The sequence below is a fragment of the Sorex fumeus genome, unplaced genomic scaffold (assembly GCF_029834395.1).
Source record: "Sorex fumeus unplaced genomic scaffold, SorFum_2.1 ptg000078l, whole genome shotgun sequence".
Lineage (NCBI taxonomy): Eukaryota > Metazoa > Chordata > Mammalia > Eulipotyphla > Soricidae > Sorex > Sorex fumeus.
In genome coordinates, this window is record NW_026606135.1 from 10253694 (window position 1) to 10272239 (window position 18546).

The 18546-nt window shown below is 43.1% G+C and overlaps 1 protein-coding gene across 2 annotated transcripts in view; it reads right to left on the reverse strand.

Annotated features, from left to right (window-relative positions):
• The window catches only part of MYOF (myoferlin), a 150099-nt gene that overhangs the window by 25001 nt on the left and 106552 nt on the right, over positions 1-18546 (reverse strand). For both annotated transcript variants that reach the window (XM_056130411.1, XM_056130410.1), the window contains 9 exons: positions 18358-18456; positions 16942-17103; positions 15593-15758; positions 11661-11737; positions 8328-8339; positions 6160-6258; positions 4513-4638; positions 1883-2038; positions 1332-1423 (listed from right to left, as the gene is read on the reverse strand). In XM_056130411.1, the coding sequence (XP_055986386.1) occupies positions 1332-1423; positions 1883-2038; positions 4513-4638; positions 6160-6258; positions 8328-8339; positions 11661-11737; positions 15593-15758; positions 16942-17103; positions 18358-18456 (989 nt within the window). The remainder of the gene's footprint in view (positions 1-1331; positions 1424-1882; positions 2039-4512; positions 4639-6159; positions 6259-8327; positions 8340-11660; positions 11738-15592; positions 15759-16941; positions 17104-18357; positions 18457-18546) is intronic.

Sequence of the window (18546 nt, forward strand, 5' to 3'; positions counted from 1 at the left end):
GGAGTCAGGCATGTCCACTTACCTCTTGGCTCCCTCATGTGCTAGTTTGCTCAACATCCTTGGCGCCCTATTTCCCTCACCTGAAATTGGGGTTCCTAATCCATGCCTTATCAGGGGAAAAGACTTGACAGGGATAAAAATCTGGTGTTGGCAGCTGCCCAGAGTGCCTGGTATGGAAACCACATAGATGCAGCAGGGCTGGCCTGCTTTGAATTCGGAACCTGCTTCTGATCAGCTGGGCATATCAGACACAAATTCTCCCTGTGCCTCAGTTTCTTCTTTTATAATTGGGGCCGTACACTTTAAATTATGAGAGTTCTAAGATGTTTTATGTAAATGGTTGAACGTAGAGCCTGCACATAGTGAAAGCTCAGCAAATCATAATTATTAGCTATGTGGATGCAATTTATAGTCTTTGTGAGGTCACTTGGATTTTCCCAGTTCTTAAAAAGATTTGGCTAAGGGCTGGAGCAATAGTACAGTAGGTAGGGCATTTGCCTTGCACCAGCCGACCAGGGTTCAATTCCCAGTATCCCATATGGTCCCCTGAGCACTGCCAGGAGTAATTACTGAGTGTAAAGCCAGGAGTAACCCCTGAGTATTGCCGGGTGTAACCCAAAAAGAAAAAAAAAAGATTTGGCTAAGATTGGTATCAGTTTCTGAAAACAATCTACAGTGACAACTGTAAAGAAATCACTGCTGTTTCAAATATCTTCAAGAACAGAAAACAGGTGTTAGGTGCTTTGAGCCCCTCCCTTGCTGCCTACTCTTTAGTGTTGCTAAAAGGGTCAGTGATACCTTCACTGGATTTAAATGAAGAATCAAAACATCCCAGAAAACAGATCCTAACTGGATCGGATTGTGAGACTCAACATGTCACTACAGGCAAGTCACTGCCTAAATGTCCTGGCCAGAACCAACTAACTTAGGGGACTCCTGGCCTTTATGGTCCCATTATCTCTCTCTCTCTCTCTCTCTCTCTCTGAGAGGAAGATAAGGGGTTATACTCAGTGGTATTTCAAGGCTTTTCCTGGCTCTGTGCTCAGGAGCAAGTCCTGGCTGTGCTTAGAGGACCATATGTGGTGCCAGAGATTCAAACCAGGGCACCCCAGCTCCTCTGCTGCCCCGCCTGTGTCTCCAGTCTCGGAGCTGATTTCTCTCAGCAGAACCCCTCCTGTGACTTAGTTTTACTTTCCGCGTGACACTTTTCAATTTCCCTGACGTTCTTTCCTGCATACAGTTTAACAGACCTGCTCCATGGATGAGAATATAGGTCACACACAGAATTCCGAAAGAAATGAATGTGACGACCATTGCTGACTGTGCAGTACCTGCCAAAAACCGGGTTGAGAGTGTTGGGGACGTAGTGGTCCCGATCTTCAATGACTTTTTTCCCCAGGGTTATTTTGATATAAGGGTCACACTGTGGGTACAAGACAGAGAGAAGCCATGTCATCGTGAGGTGCAAGTTTAAGCCAGTTTCTGGGTAAGACTTGGGTGCTCCCACACCCACTCCCAACTGATGAGTAGGTGACACTATGGCACCCAGGGCTGCAGGCGGGGTCTGAGCTGTGTGTCCCGAGGTGGCACATAACCAGTGTGGGGGTAGGGGTGAAGCTGTGCGGGCGGAGAGGAGCTACAGGAGCTAGTGTCCTCTGAGGTCACATCAGTAAAAGGAGAAGGCTGAACCAGAGGGCCCAAAGTCCCTTCCAGCTCTTCGATTAATCCCCTTTGGGACAATCCTCCTGAATACATTGTTTTGATAGAATATCTTTCTCCTAGTGAGATAACAGACGCCCAGAAAGAAAGAACATGACAATTATCGAGGCTGATGACTGTAATTATCTTGCTACAGGAGAAGGCCCCACACCCAAACTCTTACCAGGCCATTGTTGTCCTGGGGCTGGAGCGCTAAGCCTCTAACAATGTAAATCCTAACCGTGCATTCCTGCGGGACGCTGTCAGGTAATTCCCGAAACTGCCGGGGAGGGGCCGGCACGCTGGGGTCATCCGACAGGGGGTAGATCCTAAAGGAGCCCTAAGAGAGAGACACACACAGATAAACTCACAGGGTGCCGGGTGACCTGGGGAGTGCCCCCTTCCCGGGGAGACCCAGAGACAGCCCCAGGAGGGTGCAGAAGTGGGGGAGGAAGTGATCCATACCCTGAACTTTGCCTATCCCAATAGGAAGGGGAAATCACAATAGAGTGATTACTATTTAGTTTCATAGGTCCAGGGGAGGAGAAAGGACAAGGCAGAAGTGGGGAATCAGGCGAAAATGTAGGCAAGAGGCAGAAGTAGCTGGGCCCGGTCCGACGGCAAAGGAGGCGGTGACAAGGAAAACACTGCACATATTTTGGAGATAGGAAGAAATATTATTAAAAAAAAAACCCAACCCTGTAAAGTACTACACTTGACTTACTTCTTCTCAGATTGCTCCTTAAACACGGTCTTGCTCTAGTCTGGAAACGTAAACCCAGTGAACTAGAGAGTATGCAGGAGACTGGGGACTCCTGAGCACTAAGTCAGGTAACCCCTGAGCACTGCTGGGTGTGGCCCCAAATCCTCCCCCAGCAGCCGGGAGATGGTACAGTTGTATGTTCAGACCAGGATTTATCCAGGGTTTGATTTTTGGATTTTCTACACCACATGGTCCCTCAAGCATCACCGAAATGCAGCCCTGGAGATCCTCAAGCACCTCTGGGTGTGACCCTGGAGCTCCCAGCATGGCTGGAATGTCCTGGGTAATCTCCAGTACCACAAGGCCTACAACATTGCATCCTTGGGCACCCACATTGAACCCTGTTGACTGAGTATCATGGGGAGCCCTGAGGCCTCCTGACAACGCTTAGGAGTACTGCCATCCCCTCCAACAAACAAACAGAAACCCTCCTAAACACTCTGCTGTCCCATCAAACTCCCTTTCATCCTTAGCCAAAAGGTGTCACTTCTTCCAGGAAGTCTCCAGAACTTCCCCTGGACTGGGTGTGATTCTATTTTTCTCATCAAACCTGCACCTAGTCCCATGGTAGCAACAGACCTATATGGTTTTTCTCCTCCATGACGAGCTTCCTGAGGGCGAGAATGATGTCCTGTTCTTCACTCTACCTCTAGGACGGCATGTAGGATGGAGGATGGAGTAGGGACACAAGAGTGATTTTGAGTGAGGGAGTCATCAGGTCAGCTGGAGGGGCCACATTCTCAGTCTTGAAAGCAACTTTCAAACATAGGAGAAAGCAAAGTCTGGGCCTTAGCTCCAGCAACACATGTTCAGCAAGGGAGTAGGAAGGAAGAACCTCCTAGGTGCCAGGTAGTAAGAGTCCCAAATGAACTCAAGGCATGCAGTCTGCAGAGATAGGAAGTGGGATTGACCCTCAAGCCACCTTGGATGGCCGGGTGGGGGCTGTAATGAGAACCTCATGAGACCGTGTGCAGGATTTTATCCTCGGATCGATGAACAGAGTCTGCTCTTGATAAGGGCTTAGGAAGCAGGAGCCCATCTGCCACGGATTTGCCAACTGTGCACAGAGGGAGGGACTCTGAGGAAAGCAGAGACTTCGCCGGGAAGGTGCTTTAATAGCGGCTGGAATCTGGATCTGTGGGAGCCTAGGGTGAGTCACTAGGTCAGAAGCAAGCAGGGAACAGCTCACAAAGAATGCGACATCCGAGCTGGTGATTAAATAATTGAGGAGGCGTTGGGCAGCCCACGGATGCAGAGGGAAGGAAGGGCATCCAGGGAAGGAAGAAGAACCTGTCCCAAGGCTCCAAGTTGTGAGAGTACAAGGTGTGTTTGGGGCTTAGGAGAGGTCGTCCGAACAGGCGGGCACGGCAGGGCCTGGGAGACAGGCAGCTTGTGAGAAGCTGGCTCCACCTTGGGAAGGAGTTGAGACTTGATCTGGTGGAATCCCAATGATGTTTTTAAGAAGTCAAGAACCCTGATTAGGGCAGATTGCGCGTGGAGTGAACTCTGGCCTGGAGAAGAGAGTTGCAAAGGGCATCAGCTGGGGTGTTGAATCAATAGTCTGGCTAAAAGCCTGGGAGGAGGCAGTGGGACAGAGAGGGGGAAGTTGGGGTGGCTGAAATTATAGGATTCAAGACTGGGGCTGACTGGTGTGAGCAGGGAGAAAAATGCATCCCAAATAGGCTCATTTCCCACCCAGCCTCACTGTCCTTTTCTGGTTAACATCTTAAAACATCCTTCTGATGACAGAGAACATATCTTTGCCTTAGAGATTGCTTGATTCTTAGGTCTATAAAGAAGTAGAAGCTGATTGTGTTGTATTTGGGGGGTGGGTGTTGGTTTGGGCCACACCTAGCTAGTCTATCCCAAACTCTTTGTTAAGTGAACCATTTAGGGCTGGGGATTGAACTGGGGTTGGTCATAAACTCGTGTTAAAGTAAAGCAAGCACCTTAATGCCTGTACCATCTCTCGACCCTCAAGGTAGATTTAAAACAGGACACACACACACACACACACACACACACACACACACACACACATTTTTACTCACCTTAAATTCTCCTACTACAGAAGGATCTTCATTGTCATCTGATTTACCTCGATACAGCTTGAAAGTATCAGAGAAGTCTGTCAGCCCCTCAAATTCTGCCACATCTTCAAGTTCACAATCATATACCTGAAAGCCATCAACAGATGCTTAAATTTCTCATCAAATGCAGGTAGGATAAAAATTCAAATACTGATAACACCAAATGGGCATGAGGATGTGGAATTCTAGTGTGTGGGAGGGTGTAGAAAGACATACCACTTTGGGAAAATGTCAGGCATTTTTCTACAAAGTGAAATATACACCTATTTTACAATCTAGAACATAGATTTTTAGGTATTTAGCCCAGAGAAAGGAAAATATGTCCACATAGTACAATAATTTCATAGCAGCTTCATCCTCAAGACAATGGAGAAGCAAGCATCCCTGGGGTATGCCACATGGAATACAGCTTAACCATGAAAAAAACTAATTGGCACACAGCAACATTAAGGATCTTAAGAACAGCTATGTTGGGCTATGGAAACATGATACACAGATTTATGAGCTAGTTTACAGGAAGCATAAAAACAGCAAAAATGAATGGATGGTGATGAAATCATATCAGTTATCTCTGGGAGAGATGAAAAGTGTGAGAAATTACCTGGAAAAGGATTCAAAGTTTTGTATGTTGACAGAAATGTCCATTTGCTGTTGCTTGGGGTTGATGTTTCGCGGAGATGTGTGAATAATCAAACTCATTGAATGAGTTACTTTATTGTATGCAAATTAAATCTTAATTAAAAAAATACAAGAGGAGGAGGTTGAGGATGAAGGTGAAAAGGAGAGAAGAAAGAAGGAAAGGAAGAAAATAGGAAGGAGGGAAAAGGAAGAAGGATGGATTGACCCATCTGATCTCTTTGAGCATTCGCTTAAAAGAGTGTTTCTCTACAATCTGGTGTTTCTTAAGCTTTACTGGGATGTGGAGACAATAACATGAAAGGATCTGAATTTCTTTCACTTTAATAGGAAAAATCATTAGCAAGATAATCTTCATTCTAGAGTTCCCTCCCACGTCCTCCCTGCATTGTTTAAAAAACTTTAATATTTGCTTTTAATTGAATGAATTCCAGTCTAAAAAACTGAATGAAGGACTGGAAAACTCAAAACAGTAAAAGAAAGGGCAAAGTCAACAGATACTTTCCTTACCTAGCTCAAAAACTTGCCAATTTCTCCTGGGCGAATGTGCCCATGGTTGTGAATTTATTCTGCGTACATGTAACGTGACCACCTTGTTAGCTAGTGATTGATGACTCTTTGAAGGACAGAATGAAGCATATTAATATTCCATGGTGTTCTGAAGAGCACTGAAACTTTTAGGGATTCTTGGGTCAAAGTGGACAATTATTGACGAACTACTGTGGTGCCAGTAACATTCCTAACCTTGTAGCTGGTAGTGCTTATGTGCCAGAATGTCATCATGATAACCATAAAGTAACAGCTCAACTTAGTTCTCTGAACTTCTAACAAAGCCAAAACTGCAAGAGAGGTATCCAGGGGGTCAGAGGTGCCAGCTCTTTGTCATCAGCACCAACAATGGACCTTCTGGTGAAAGAAGTAATGGATGGAGTAAGTACCCCCCCCCCCCCCCCCCCACAGCAGCATGAATACCTTGAGTTTGGAATAACCCTTGTGTATATATTGTCCACATTTTTCAAAATCCCCTGTAGAAGCATAAAATTTACTCCACCAGTCGACAATTTCTTCCTCCTTAAGAAAGACATCAGAATGAAAAACTCAGGTGATAACAATATAGACTTCCAATCTAAATAGGAAAAACTACATATTAGATAAGAGAAACGAATACTTCTGAACCCTGGAGCAGGTAAGATTATATGATTTTTCTTTATATTCCCAATGGGTAAAGTATTTATGATGCTTCTACCCGGAAACTGGAAGTGAAATAGTCATCCTTGGTCAATGAAGAATTTTTGGCTTTGGTGCCTATCTGTAGAGTGGCTAATGTTCTTAAGTCTTATGGAAACAATCTATTTATTTGACTATCTTTTACTTTTATCCTATTAATATTGATATATACAAATAAAATCTCTAATACACGTTTTTATATGTTATTTCCACAGTCCTCTTGGCTACAATGCATTATAAAACAAAGTTCAATAAGCTAAGAGTTGGAAAAACTGGTTCTAATTAAAGTCCCATCCTTTGCATTATGATCCATAGCCTTATGGTACAGGCCATACCAGCTTGGACAAGTTGATTAACATCTTTGAACATCAACTTATTTATCCACTAAATGGGATAATAGCACTACCTGTTTCCATCTGTCTCAGAGGATTGTTTTGAAAATAAATTAGATCATTAGGAGAAAGAGCTTTGAAAATTATAAATGAGAAACAAAGGTAGGGAGGTACTATGTTTCATTTAGATCACTGGCTCTTAAGATAGCCTTGGAGATTCTGATCCAATTACCTTGGCGTGAGACCAGGGCATGCAGGGGATCCCTATGCAGCCAGCATAGAGAATCTCTAGCTTAGATGAGCAGTTCTTGGTTGGCAGAAGGCACAGAAGACCAGAACCACTGTGGCATATTTAAAATCAGAGGGTAGGGGAAGGGTGCTCAGGGATGACTCCTGATGGTGTTTGGGAGACTATACATAATGCCAGGGATCAAACTGGCATAGCGGAACATTTTTAGACTGCAAAAGGCTGTCATTTATGGAAGGAAGCTATACTGTTTGTAAATATCTTGTTTTTCTTATAAACTTCTTTTTAAAATATATTTTTAATGAATCACCATGAGATACAGTTACAGACTTACAAACTTTCGTGATTATGTTTCAGTCATACAATGATCGAGTACCCATCCTGCCACCAGTGCCCATTTTCCACCACCAGTGTTCCCAGTATCCCACCCAATCCCCCAACCCCCGCCTTTGTGGCAGGCACATTCCCTTTTACTTTCTCTCTCTCTCTCTCTCTCTCTCTCTCTCTCTCTCTCTCCTTTTGGGTGTTATGGTTTGCAATACAAGTAGTAAGTGGCCATCATGTTTGATCTATAGTCTACTTTCAGCATGCATCTCCCATCCTGAGCAAGCCCTCCAAGCATCATTCACATAGTGGTCCCTTCTCTATCTCAGCTGCCTTCCCCCCCAGCATGTGAGGTTGGCTTTCAAGCCATGAAGCGATCTTCCTGGCCCTTATCTCTATTATTCTTGGGTGTTAGTCTTCCATTCTGTTACTTTATATTCCACAAATGAGTGCAGTCATTCTATGTCTGTCCCTCTCTATCTAACTCATTTCACTTAGCATGATACTTTCGTTTATAAATATCACATTTGGAAGAGAGCCCCATCATACCCTCATGTTATTTTAAAACCTGGGAAAGAGTGATATTGCCAAAATAAAACGTCCACTGCAACACGGCTTTCAATTAAGTCTGGGGGAAGGATGCTTTTTATGTAATATATAAGACACACATCCAGTTATTTTTCCTTAATGGGGCTGGAGCGATAGCACAGCGGGTAGGGCGTTCGCCTTACAAGCGGCCAACATGGCCGACCCGAGTTCGATTCCTCCGCCCCTCTCGGAGAGCCTGGCAAGCTACCGAGAGTATTCGATATGCCAGACACAGTAACAACAAAGTCTCCAATGGAGACGTTATTGGGCCCGCTCGAGCAAATCGACGATCAACGGGAGGGCCTTTACTTTACTTTACTTACTCAGTATATCAAACCCTTAATTAAGCTTTTTCTTTACATATTAGCTATAGGCAGAAAATACAAAAATATTAAATTTAGCAAAATAGGTACAACAGTTACCTTTTCTGTCAGCTGCTCATGAAGAATATGGCCAGGAAGAGGGTAAGCCATGTAACAGGTTGCAAGGTACGGAGACCCCACGGTCATTGGGTTTAAAGAGAAAGAAATTAAAAAATGATTATTCAGGTCTGATTTATAATTTGAATGTTTGAAATTATTTATTTTGTTTCAGATATCTCATAGTTAAAACACCTTATTTAAGGTTTATTCTCTAAAAATGTGCAAAATGGTTATAAACAGCATTAAAATGAAAAGCACAAACCCACATCTCGTGTTTTCAATAGAGTTAAATTAGAGTTTCCAAAAGTTATTTGACCTTTTAAGAATAAAAATTGTTAAGCGCCCCCTGAAAATCGACTTTCATTAAGTAAACAAACTTAATAGAGTGCTCCCAACCACCGCCAGATTCCACCTGAGGTACTACAGCCCCCTGGATCATTTCCATATCCTCTGGTTGGGGTGGAGTGTATATTGCCCATTTTGGGAAAAAAACAAAACCAAACCAAACCGAGTTAGATAACTTCACATAGACTAGATGTCATTCTAGTGTGTGTGTGTGTGTGTGTGTGTGTGTGTGTGTGTGTGTGCACGCACGCATGCACGCGCATTCAAACCTTCTTACTACAAATCTTTTATCCCATTAAACTTTTAAAGCATATCCTCAGTTGCCCTAATTTTGGTCCCTGTTTTTCTTGTTTTAGGAGCCCTACCTAACAGTGCTTAGGGCTTATATCTGGCTTTGTGTTCAAGGATCATTCCTCGTGGAACTCAGGGGACCATATGAGGTGCCAGGAATTGAACCTTGCTTGGCAGCATGCAAGCAAGCACCCCACCTGCTGTGCTATCGCTCCAGCCCCTAATTCTGATCCCTTTAAGAAATCCTAACCTGGTGTTCATATCTGGCACTAATGCTACATCATCATGGGGATCTTTTTCCTTAGATTTTCCTATGCCTATATTAGAGCACCCAATGCATTTTCATTCACTAAACCTCTTCCGAGACACCACATTTCTCATTTTTTACCTCTCTCCATTTGAGTTCCTAGAAAAATCCTTCTCTTATCTTAGGTCACACCCAGTAGAGGAGACTGCAGAGCTAGGACGTAGGGTTTGAATCTTAATGCTCACTGGAACACTAGTGAAGCTTTCCCTCTACAGCAGTTTAAAGTGTAACTGCCGAGACCCCCTTTCTGAAATCCTAGCTTCGGGGTCATTTCTTACAGGAGGAGAGAACCATGGCTCATCACCACCATCCCTGAACGAGGTGGCCCGAAGCATCTTCCATGTGAGTTCTCTGGACTGACTTTGCTTCAGCACAAATCATCACCAGGAAAGGCAGAGAGACAGACAGATGTGACCATTTCTTTCTATTAGATTCATACCAAAGCAGGGTTAAGTAAATCATCACAGCCAAATTGAGATTTTGGAGAGAGAGATTTCATGTCCCCAAGTGCTCGAGCATTCTAAATGATTCCAGAATTCAAGATTTTTAAAGTCTGCTTATTGGCATCTATTTTTAGCTATCCCAAATCATTTCAAAGAAAATAATAACTCATGATAATATGAGCATTATTCAAAAAGTGATGTTGATTTTTAAATTTAGGACAAATACAAGAGAGTTTCTTCATATTTGCTAGCTCATTCATTCATGTGAAGAAAACAGAGGCAATTTGCTTTATTTAACTTCAAATGACACAAAAGAGTTTCCCCATAGGAAGAAAAAAACTATGCTTGTTTAAATATCACTTCAACAACACATTTGATTAAGGATCATCTCTCACTCCAAAATCTACTAATAGAAAGATTCTGAAAGAGAATTCCAGTCTTTGGGGCAAGGTCCCAGGCAGCCTCATGCATTTCTTGTTATACATACATGCACGGTCGTTGGAGAAGCCATTTTGCTGAGTGCTGTTGACATACTGCTTAAGCACTGGAATTGGAAGGTAATTGTTGAAATGGCCATGTACGAATGTCCAGGTTATCTGGTAGGCACTTACCCATTTGTATGTACCAGAACTACATATTACTACTTTTCTCATGGCAGCGATGAGTCCAATTGTGAAGAATTTCCCCAAGTCAGTGCAGGGTAATAATGTCATTTTCTGTGATCTGATACTGTCACCCAAAGCCACAGTTTCTAGTACCCATCAACAGCACAATTAATTTAACCACCTTATCAGTGGACCCAGTTACAAAGCCTGAATTGAGTTAGTAGAAGGAGATATACATCACACAAATATCACATGTACTTGCAATGCATACATGTAGCATGTATATATGCACAGACACATATACATATATAGTACATATATGCATTTTACTCTACGTCCATGTGATATATCAGAAAGCAAATTATTGGCTCTTCCAAGGCTCATCTTTACTCCTTTGTCTTTACACAGATCTATGGTACTTTTCCTGAGTCTATACTCAAGGGATAGTTTTATAACAATATTGTCTTAGCAATACAATATTCCTTCCCCAGGGACTACACTGTAGGTATGGCTGACAACGTTTTGCCAGGTTGCAACTTAAATTCATGATGTAAAATAAACCTCAATGTGTTTCAATAGTTAAAGAGTTCCTCAGGGCTGGCTGCGGGGCGACGTTTAACATGGTCCAATAATTAGTGAGTTTAATGCAGTGGGAAGGAAGTTGATTTTTTAAAAGCACTGTTTATGGACATAACATATTAAAATGCAATTATGTACATTTTGAGACCAGTTGACACATTAAAACATGCTGCGAAAGTTCATCACAAATGCCAACAAAAACAAACGGATATTTGATATTTTCTTTTTTCTGGGCTCAGACCTCTGTTTCCCGCCCCTGCTTTCTTTTTTGGTAGGACTGAAAAGTATTGTTTGAAAACAGGGTCCTGAAAGAGGAGTTTCATCAATTTCTTCACTACACTATGGGAAACAGAAGCATCTGGGCTATCTTTTCCTTAGTAGGGTCATTGAAAATCCATGATATGTCTAATTCCTATAGGAAAAAAGCCTACTGGGTTACCTGAAACTTTACAATGCTTCAAATCTACTGTAATTTTTTTAATTAAATGGTACCAATATTCAGACTGCGCAAATCAACAGTTCTCATACCTGCTTGTACTTTTAAATATCATGATAATATCATGATATCGATGGCCTTGTCCCCCTTTGGGGGAGTGGACCCTAGTGTCAAAACTATTTAGAATTATGATTTTGATTTTTCATATCAACAAATAATTTATTATTCCTTGAATCAAACTGAATGGTCACTTGACCAAATCCACCTACTACTCAGACACCTGAATGATAACATTGACATTATTCAATTATTATTTCTGAAACTTACCTTGGAAGCCAGTAATGGTTTGGAGTCTTCTATTTCAATAATGATGTCCCGGGAGGGCGGACTAGACATAAGGGATGCTAAAAGACAAACAACCGCATCATCTAAAATACTTACAAAAACTTGCTGACCAAAGCCACTCCAAATTCAGGTTTAACAGACACAAAGTAGATGGTGGAATTAACTCCTGGATGAGATTCATTCAACAGAAAGGATTTCTCCCAAATGTAGAAAATAGCTCAACAATTTATTACTTTTCTTGATATATGGTAATGATTTTAGAAACCTGGAGAGAACTCTATGGTTCATTTTTCCTTATGTCTTGGATAACTAGCCAGTGCTTATACAAGACCATGATCTAATAGGAAATGATCAAAATGGGTCTGGGAGAGTGGCGAACCATGCCAAGGACAAACACTTGTTTGCCGTGTGCATGACCCTGAGTTTGATCACTGGCACTGCAGAACAAACAGAATGAAATACCAAAGCAAAGAATTGTATCAATCATGTCTTTGGGGGATAAGGTAAGGAAGGACCTACTTCTAAAGGGAGAGGAGGGCTTATATCTGGAATCTGTTTCTAAGACACAGATAATCAACTCAGGGAGAAAAGTTGCACATTTTCAGCCTGAGCTTCGGTGGTGGCACTGCAGACCCGATTCTCACAGTGTTTGCAGAGAGGAGGGACACACCGGGGGTTCTACAATTCTCTGGATATCTGGGGGTTAGGGACTACCCCCGGGCTCACTGAGCTAGAAGATGGTGCTAAGACTCTGCCAAGGGCAGGATTTGGGTGAGAGGAATGGCTTAGTCTCTCATTGAATCCATCAATGATTCTATAGAACAGGTCCCACTAACCCTATTATACAAATTTAAAAAAAACAAACAGATAAACTATGGTGAAGAGAAGGCAAGTCACTTGCTTTAGGTTTAACGTTTAATAGTGGGGTCTTAAAGTTGGTGCAGGATCAAAGTACCTACCTTGTATGTGTGAGGCCCTAAGTTTGATTCCTAGAACCACGTGAGCCAATTGTGACTATGATGCTTGGCACCCCCAGTGCCACAAGAGAGTATATGATTTTTAGGGCACAGCCAGGCAGGGGTGTGTGTGTGTGTGTGTGTGTGTGTGTGTGTGAGCACTGAAGTGTGCAACCCCCAGCAAGCACTGCAGCTAAAGATGCACAAGCACAGTGACTAGGACTGAGAGTCTCAGTGAGTATGTATGGGGACACTACCACAAGCCCCTGGGAGTACTCTTTTGTTTTTTTTTTTTGCTTTTTGGGTCACACCCGGCCATACACAGGGGTTACTCCTGGCTCGTCACTCAGGAATTACTCCTGCTGGTGCTTGGGGGAGTATATGGGATGCTGGGAATAGAACCCTGGTCGGCCGCATGCAAGGCAAATGCCCTACCCACTGTGCTATCGCTCCAGCCCCCTCCCCTGGGAGTACTCTAACCAGAATGTCACACTGGAGTTCCACATGAAGAGTACAGTCCTGGTAAGCATTGAGCTGAGTGTGTGAGCCACCACCAGATGTGTGGCCCCGCTGTGTATCATAAGCTAGAAGGTGTGAAATCCCTATTCATTCTAGGGAAGGGGGAAATGCATATGTATGTACATGCCTATACATAATAAATGCATATGCACATACATACAAATGTACAATAAATATTTCATAGTAAGTGGAAGCAAGTAACCCAGGTCTATCTGACACCAAAGTTCATGTTTTAATAATTATTCCAGAGTTCAGACCAGAGTAGAAAGATTCTTGATAAATGTCAGAGAAATTGGAAGGGGTATTATTGGAGAGTCAGATTGAGACTGACATGTTTTCCCTATTCTATGCGTCACTATGCCAGGTCATTTTCATATATGTGGCACCCCCAGATCTAGCAACCACTTCTAGTTTCTAACTACACCCACAAATAAAGAAGAAAAACACAATTGTATGAGACTAATACCCAATGACAGTAGAAACAAGGGCTAGGAGGATTGGTCCAAGGTTGGAAGCCTACCTCAAGTGCTGGGGGAGAGGGCAGAGAGTAGGGACCACTATGACAATGATGGTTAAAAGTGATCTCTCTGGGGCTGGAGCAATAGCACAGTATGTAGTGTGTTTGTCTTGCACACTGTTGACCCAGATTCGATTCCCAGCATCCCATATGGCCCCCCAAGCACCGTTAGGAGTAATTCCTGAGTGCACGAGCCAGGAGTAACCCCTGTGCATCACTGGGTGTGACCCAAAAAGAAAAAGAAGTGAGCTCTCTGGATGGGAGATGGTTTCTGAAAGTGGGTAAAAGACTAAACATGATGGCTTCTCAGTATCTGTATTGCAAACCATAATGCCCACAAGTAGAGAGAGAGAAAGAAGAAAAGTGCCTGCCATAGAGGCAAACGGGGTTGGGGGCGTAGGGAGTGGCAGGGAGGATACTGGGGACACTGATGGTGGGAAATGTATACTGGTAGAAGGACGATGTTGGAACATTGTATGGCTGAAACCTGATCATGAACCGTTTTGTAACTGTACCTATGTTGATTCAATTAAAATAAAATAAAAATAAAATAAAATAGAAACAGCTCCTGACTACTGCACCAATATTGAATGTGATAGCCAGATGGGCAGGATGTGAAACTAAGTGCAGGTAGTTTCCTTTTTCTGTTATCAGTGCTTCACTTCACTATCCTCATGTAAAACAAACCCAGGGACTGGAGGAAAAGGTTCTGTGTGGGTCCAACATTAGGTGCAATCAAGCTCAAACTTCAGCTCTGACCTATCACTGGTTTTTAAGTTGAAAAGAATTGATTTTAGTTTTGGGGAAAAACAATTGCTGCCCTGACCTCTACTCCTGAACAACTTTCTTCTTCGTGTTCTCTATAGCCTTGTTCACACTCCCCATTATTTGTAAAGAATCCCTAACCAAGAGACTTCAAAATCAGTCCCAACCTATACTGACAAATAGACACAAACACGTCCATACAAGCGGCTCTGAGACCAGACAGAGCTGCAGTAATTTGTACTTTCCTAAGGGTGCCACATACTCGAATCAAAGAACTCTCTCATAGAGACATAAGAAAAATGCTAGGAAATGGATCGCCTCAATTTAGTAATCCCAAATAAAACAAAGCCTGCTGTTATAATAACTGTTATTGTTACGGGAAAAAATGTTGCCATTTTAAGCACCAGCCATTCTGCGCAAAATGCTTTGCATGGGAAATTTCTTGACAAATGCATGCAGGGTTTTGCTTTTTCACCTTAAGTGTGACTATGGGCTTAATTTTTTCCTCTGCTTTGAATCAGAGATACAGGATGCTCAGAACTAGGAAGATTATGAAGATTAAACAGAACTGGTGAGTGGCGCATCTCCTTAAATAGAAGACCTCTCTTCAGTCTTGAGGCTGAGTGAGTCTGTCCTTTCTGTAATGGAGAATCTTATGAAGACAAGGACCTTGGGACTTTTCTCCTTGAGGTGACTCGGTCCCTGGCCCCTAACACAAACCCTGGTACATGGTGAGCAAAAACAGCGAATATCAAAGGACAATAGCAAAAATGCTATTTACTCAGTATCATTCTTTCGTAAGCTCAATGGGCTACCATTTGCTTCTAATGTAACTCAAGCCAACTCGTTTACACTCAGCAAGTGCTATTTTCCCCACCTCCACGATAGCAATCAAATACTATCTTTCAAAGCACATTTCAAGGTAATAGCATAGCTTGAGCATTATTTCATAACCCCCAGCTATTCCCCTGAAATGAGGCCTGGTTTCAAGCATAGCTCTGGTATTGCTAACAATTCAGAAAGCCATATCACCAGCTATACACACAACTGTTTCAAATCTGGACAGTGAACACCCCTTAAGGAGATTTGTGAAGACGAAATCAGATCATGCAGGAAAAGGCCTAAAAGTCTCTGATATGCAGAGACTCACATTTTACCTTTCAGCTGTGGCACAATGTCCTCCTTTCCTGCATATGGGTCACAGCGGAAGCGGTCCAGGTGCTCGATGGTGCACTGGCCGACAACAGGCTTTCTCCCGAACTGCCGGTGGTCGATGACCTTGATCACCAGTGGTGGCATGTACAGCTCCTCCTTGGGCAAAAACTGGGGAACCACAGAGGTGGGCATCATGTTTAAACACCAGACCTGACAAGGGCAGCTTTGCCAATTAACTCTTGCCAGGGGGCCACCCAGATTCCCTCCAACCACTGGGCCCAGTTCAGGGAACTCTAAGTAAGTAGTCGGGTGTTGGCTCACAGGCAGTGCAGCATGAAGGATAAGAGCTCCAGGTCAGCTTTCCGGGGATCAAACATGGCTTTGCCAATAGAAGCTGCACATCTTTAGGGGATTTATCTCACTCTTCTGTGACCTGGTTACCTCCTCAATAAGAGTAGCGCTGATGAGCTACCTTGTGTGATATGGGAACAGGGATAGGTACCTGGTTCTGCTCATAACAGCTGAGCACTGACTTAAAATTCCTTAGAATCTGGAAATGGTCAAGATAAAATGGAACAGTCCAAGGACATAACGGGGACCCTGGGAATCCTTTGTTGCAACATGAGTTGTTCATTTTTCCTTGAAGCCTTCTGACTCCTCCACCTGGGACAATGGCAGCAGTGACACTGCTTGTGGACTAGGTAAAATTGAGATGCTCTCACTCCATGTGGCACGTGGTCTAGGTGAATGTCCACCTCTGGCAAAGCCCAGGGTCCAAAGCTGGGGTTGGAGGACTGAGAAGCCTTCCTCACTTTTATTGATGAAGGCTAGAACTTGGGAGATGGGGGAAGGATTTGGGTGGCATGGACCAAGGAAAGCCACTTTGGAATTCTGGAGAGCACTCTCATGGGGTTTATTTGTCACTGTTTGTCAGGGGCTTTGGAGTAGCAGGGATTAAAATCCAAAACTCTGGCTAGTCACTTCAAGCCGTACCTATTTGCTGCTAGAAAACATCAGCTTCCAGGTCTCCCTCAAAGCAAGTGTAAGTGGGCTTGACCAATGGCTGAGTAAGAGATCACTGACTCAGCAGAGAGTGTACTGGAGAAACACACTAGAGAAAGCCTTTTCACAAATACTTGTATCACTGGGCTTGAATGAAGCTTTAGAAAAACATTTTCACTGGTGAGAATCTAAGAGAGAGTCACTACAAGATGAATAAAAGGCTGAGTTTTCTATTGTAGTTAGACTTGGGAAAAACATAACCTATGTTTCTCTCTTGTGTGATATATGCACACTTCAACTAAACTTCAGCTATTCAGCACACATGGGATATAGAGTTATGATATCATACCACTTTCATGAAGAGAACAGAACTTGGAAAGTTGGGTGTCTTCTTCAGGTTTTTGATCACCACTGATTCCACCCTTTCCCCTCCACACTCCACAACAAGACTGGGCGATGCGATAGAAGCCATCTGGAAGCTTTTCATGTTTCTCAAACCCCAAGCTAGAATCTAAGAGAGCAATGGAAAGAGAAGGAAACCCAGCTTATTAAAAATAACATTCAAAAGGAAAAAAATTTTCCTAATAGTGAACAAATACTTGATTTGTCTGACATCCCTGGGAATATTATGCTGGAAAACATTCATGGAGATAAAATCATTTTGTCCTGGTCCTTCTCCTAAGCAGCGAAAAAGCAGAACAATTAAGAATGCAGGAGTCAAATCTTCACTGTGGCAAGTAAGAGCTGCATGAACTCTGGTGATCTGCGAACCTCTCTATGTCTCATCTTCAAACAGGACTGATAGTACTATCGATTGTAGGATCATTTTGAAGATCAAGTGTAAAGCTCTTCATACAGATTGTGACATGTAAACATTTTTAAAATGCCAGATAATTTTTAAAGCTGCGTATTTCCGCTTTAGAGGCCTCACAGTGCAACAGCACGAGAAACAAATCTCCAGGTAAGAATCAGGTGACTGGACAGGAAGAGACCTTTAGCAGAAGCCAGACACTGTCCATCAGGCTCTCAAGCTGGATCCATCAGTCTATTTGCCCCAATTGTCTGACAGACCATTTCTGTTTCCTCCTTTCCTCCCCTTTCCTCTATCTCTGCTTCTCTCCTGGTCCCATGGCATACATAGACACGTTCCTCTATGTCTTTCCTCCTCTTCTCTATTTTTTTCTTTCTTTCTTTTTTTTTGCCATTTCGGTGATACTCAGGGCTTTGCACTCAGGAGTCATCCCTGTTCGGGCTTGGGGAACCATAAGGGTTACCAGGGATTGAACCCAGGTCAACCTTGTAAAAGGCAAGCATCCTACTGCTATACTATTGCTCTGGTCCCTCTCCATTCATGAATAAACTCAGGAAATTCAGACAGCTACTTATTCCCAGTAAATAAGGACTCTAGATGATCTCAGTAATGTTGAATTCAACATGTTTCACCATTTCAACATTTTTTAAAAATTACATGACCATTTCAAATTTTAGAACACATTCTAAAGGAAGTTGGAGATGGCAAGAAAAGTTGCCAAGATTTTATTTCCTATATGAAATATTCTAGTTCTGTATGTACATGTATTTGATTTGATTAATTAACTATAGAGAACAGAAACTGTAGAAATACCTCAATGGGCTGAGTGCATGTTTTGCATACAAGAGGCCAGGGTTCAATCCTGAACATGGCATGATCCTGCCATCCCTTCTGGGAGTGGCCTCATAACCACCTCACCCCACCCACAAAAAACCCCCATAGAGAGCAGCATACCTCAATAGCAGTGAGCTGAACCACGGGCCTGATCCCCTGGGGGACCATGTATAGATTCGGTGCCCGTTGTGAAGGAAGAATGGGAAGGTTGGAGCCATCCTGTGATACAAACACAGAAGTGTCAATCCCTTCTTTTAGTTCCCCAAAAAGAAAGGAACCTGGAATTATTCACAACTATTTAAAGGAACT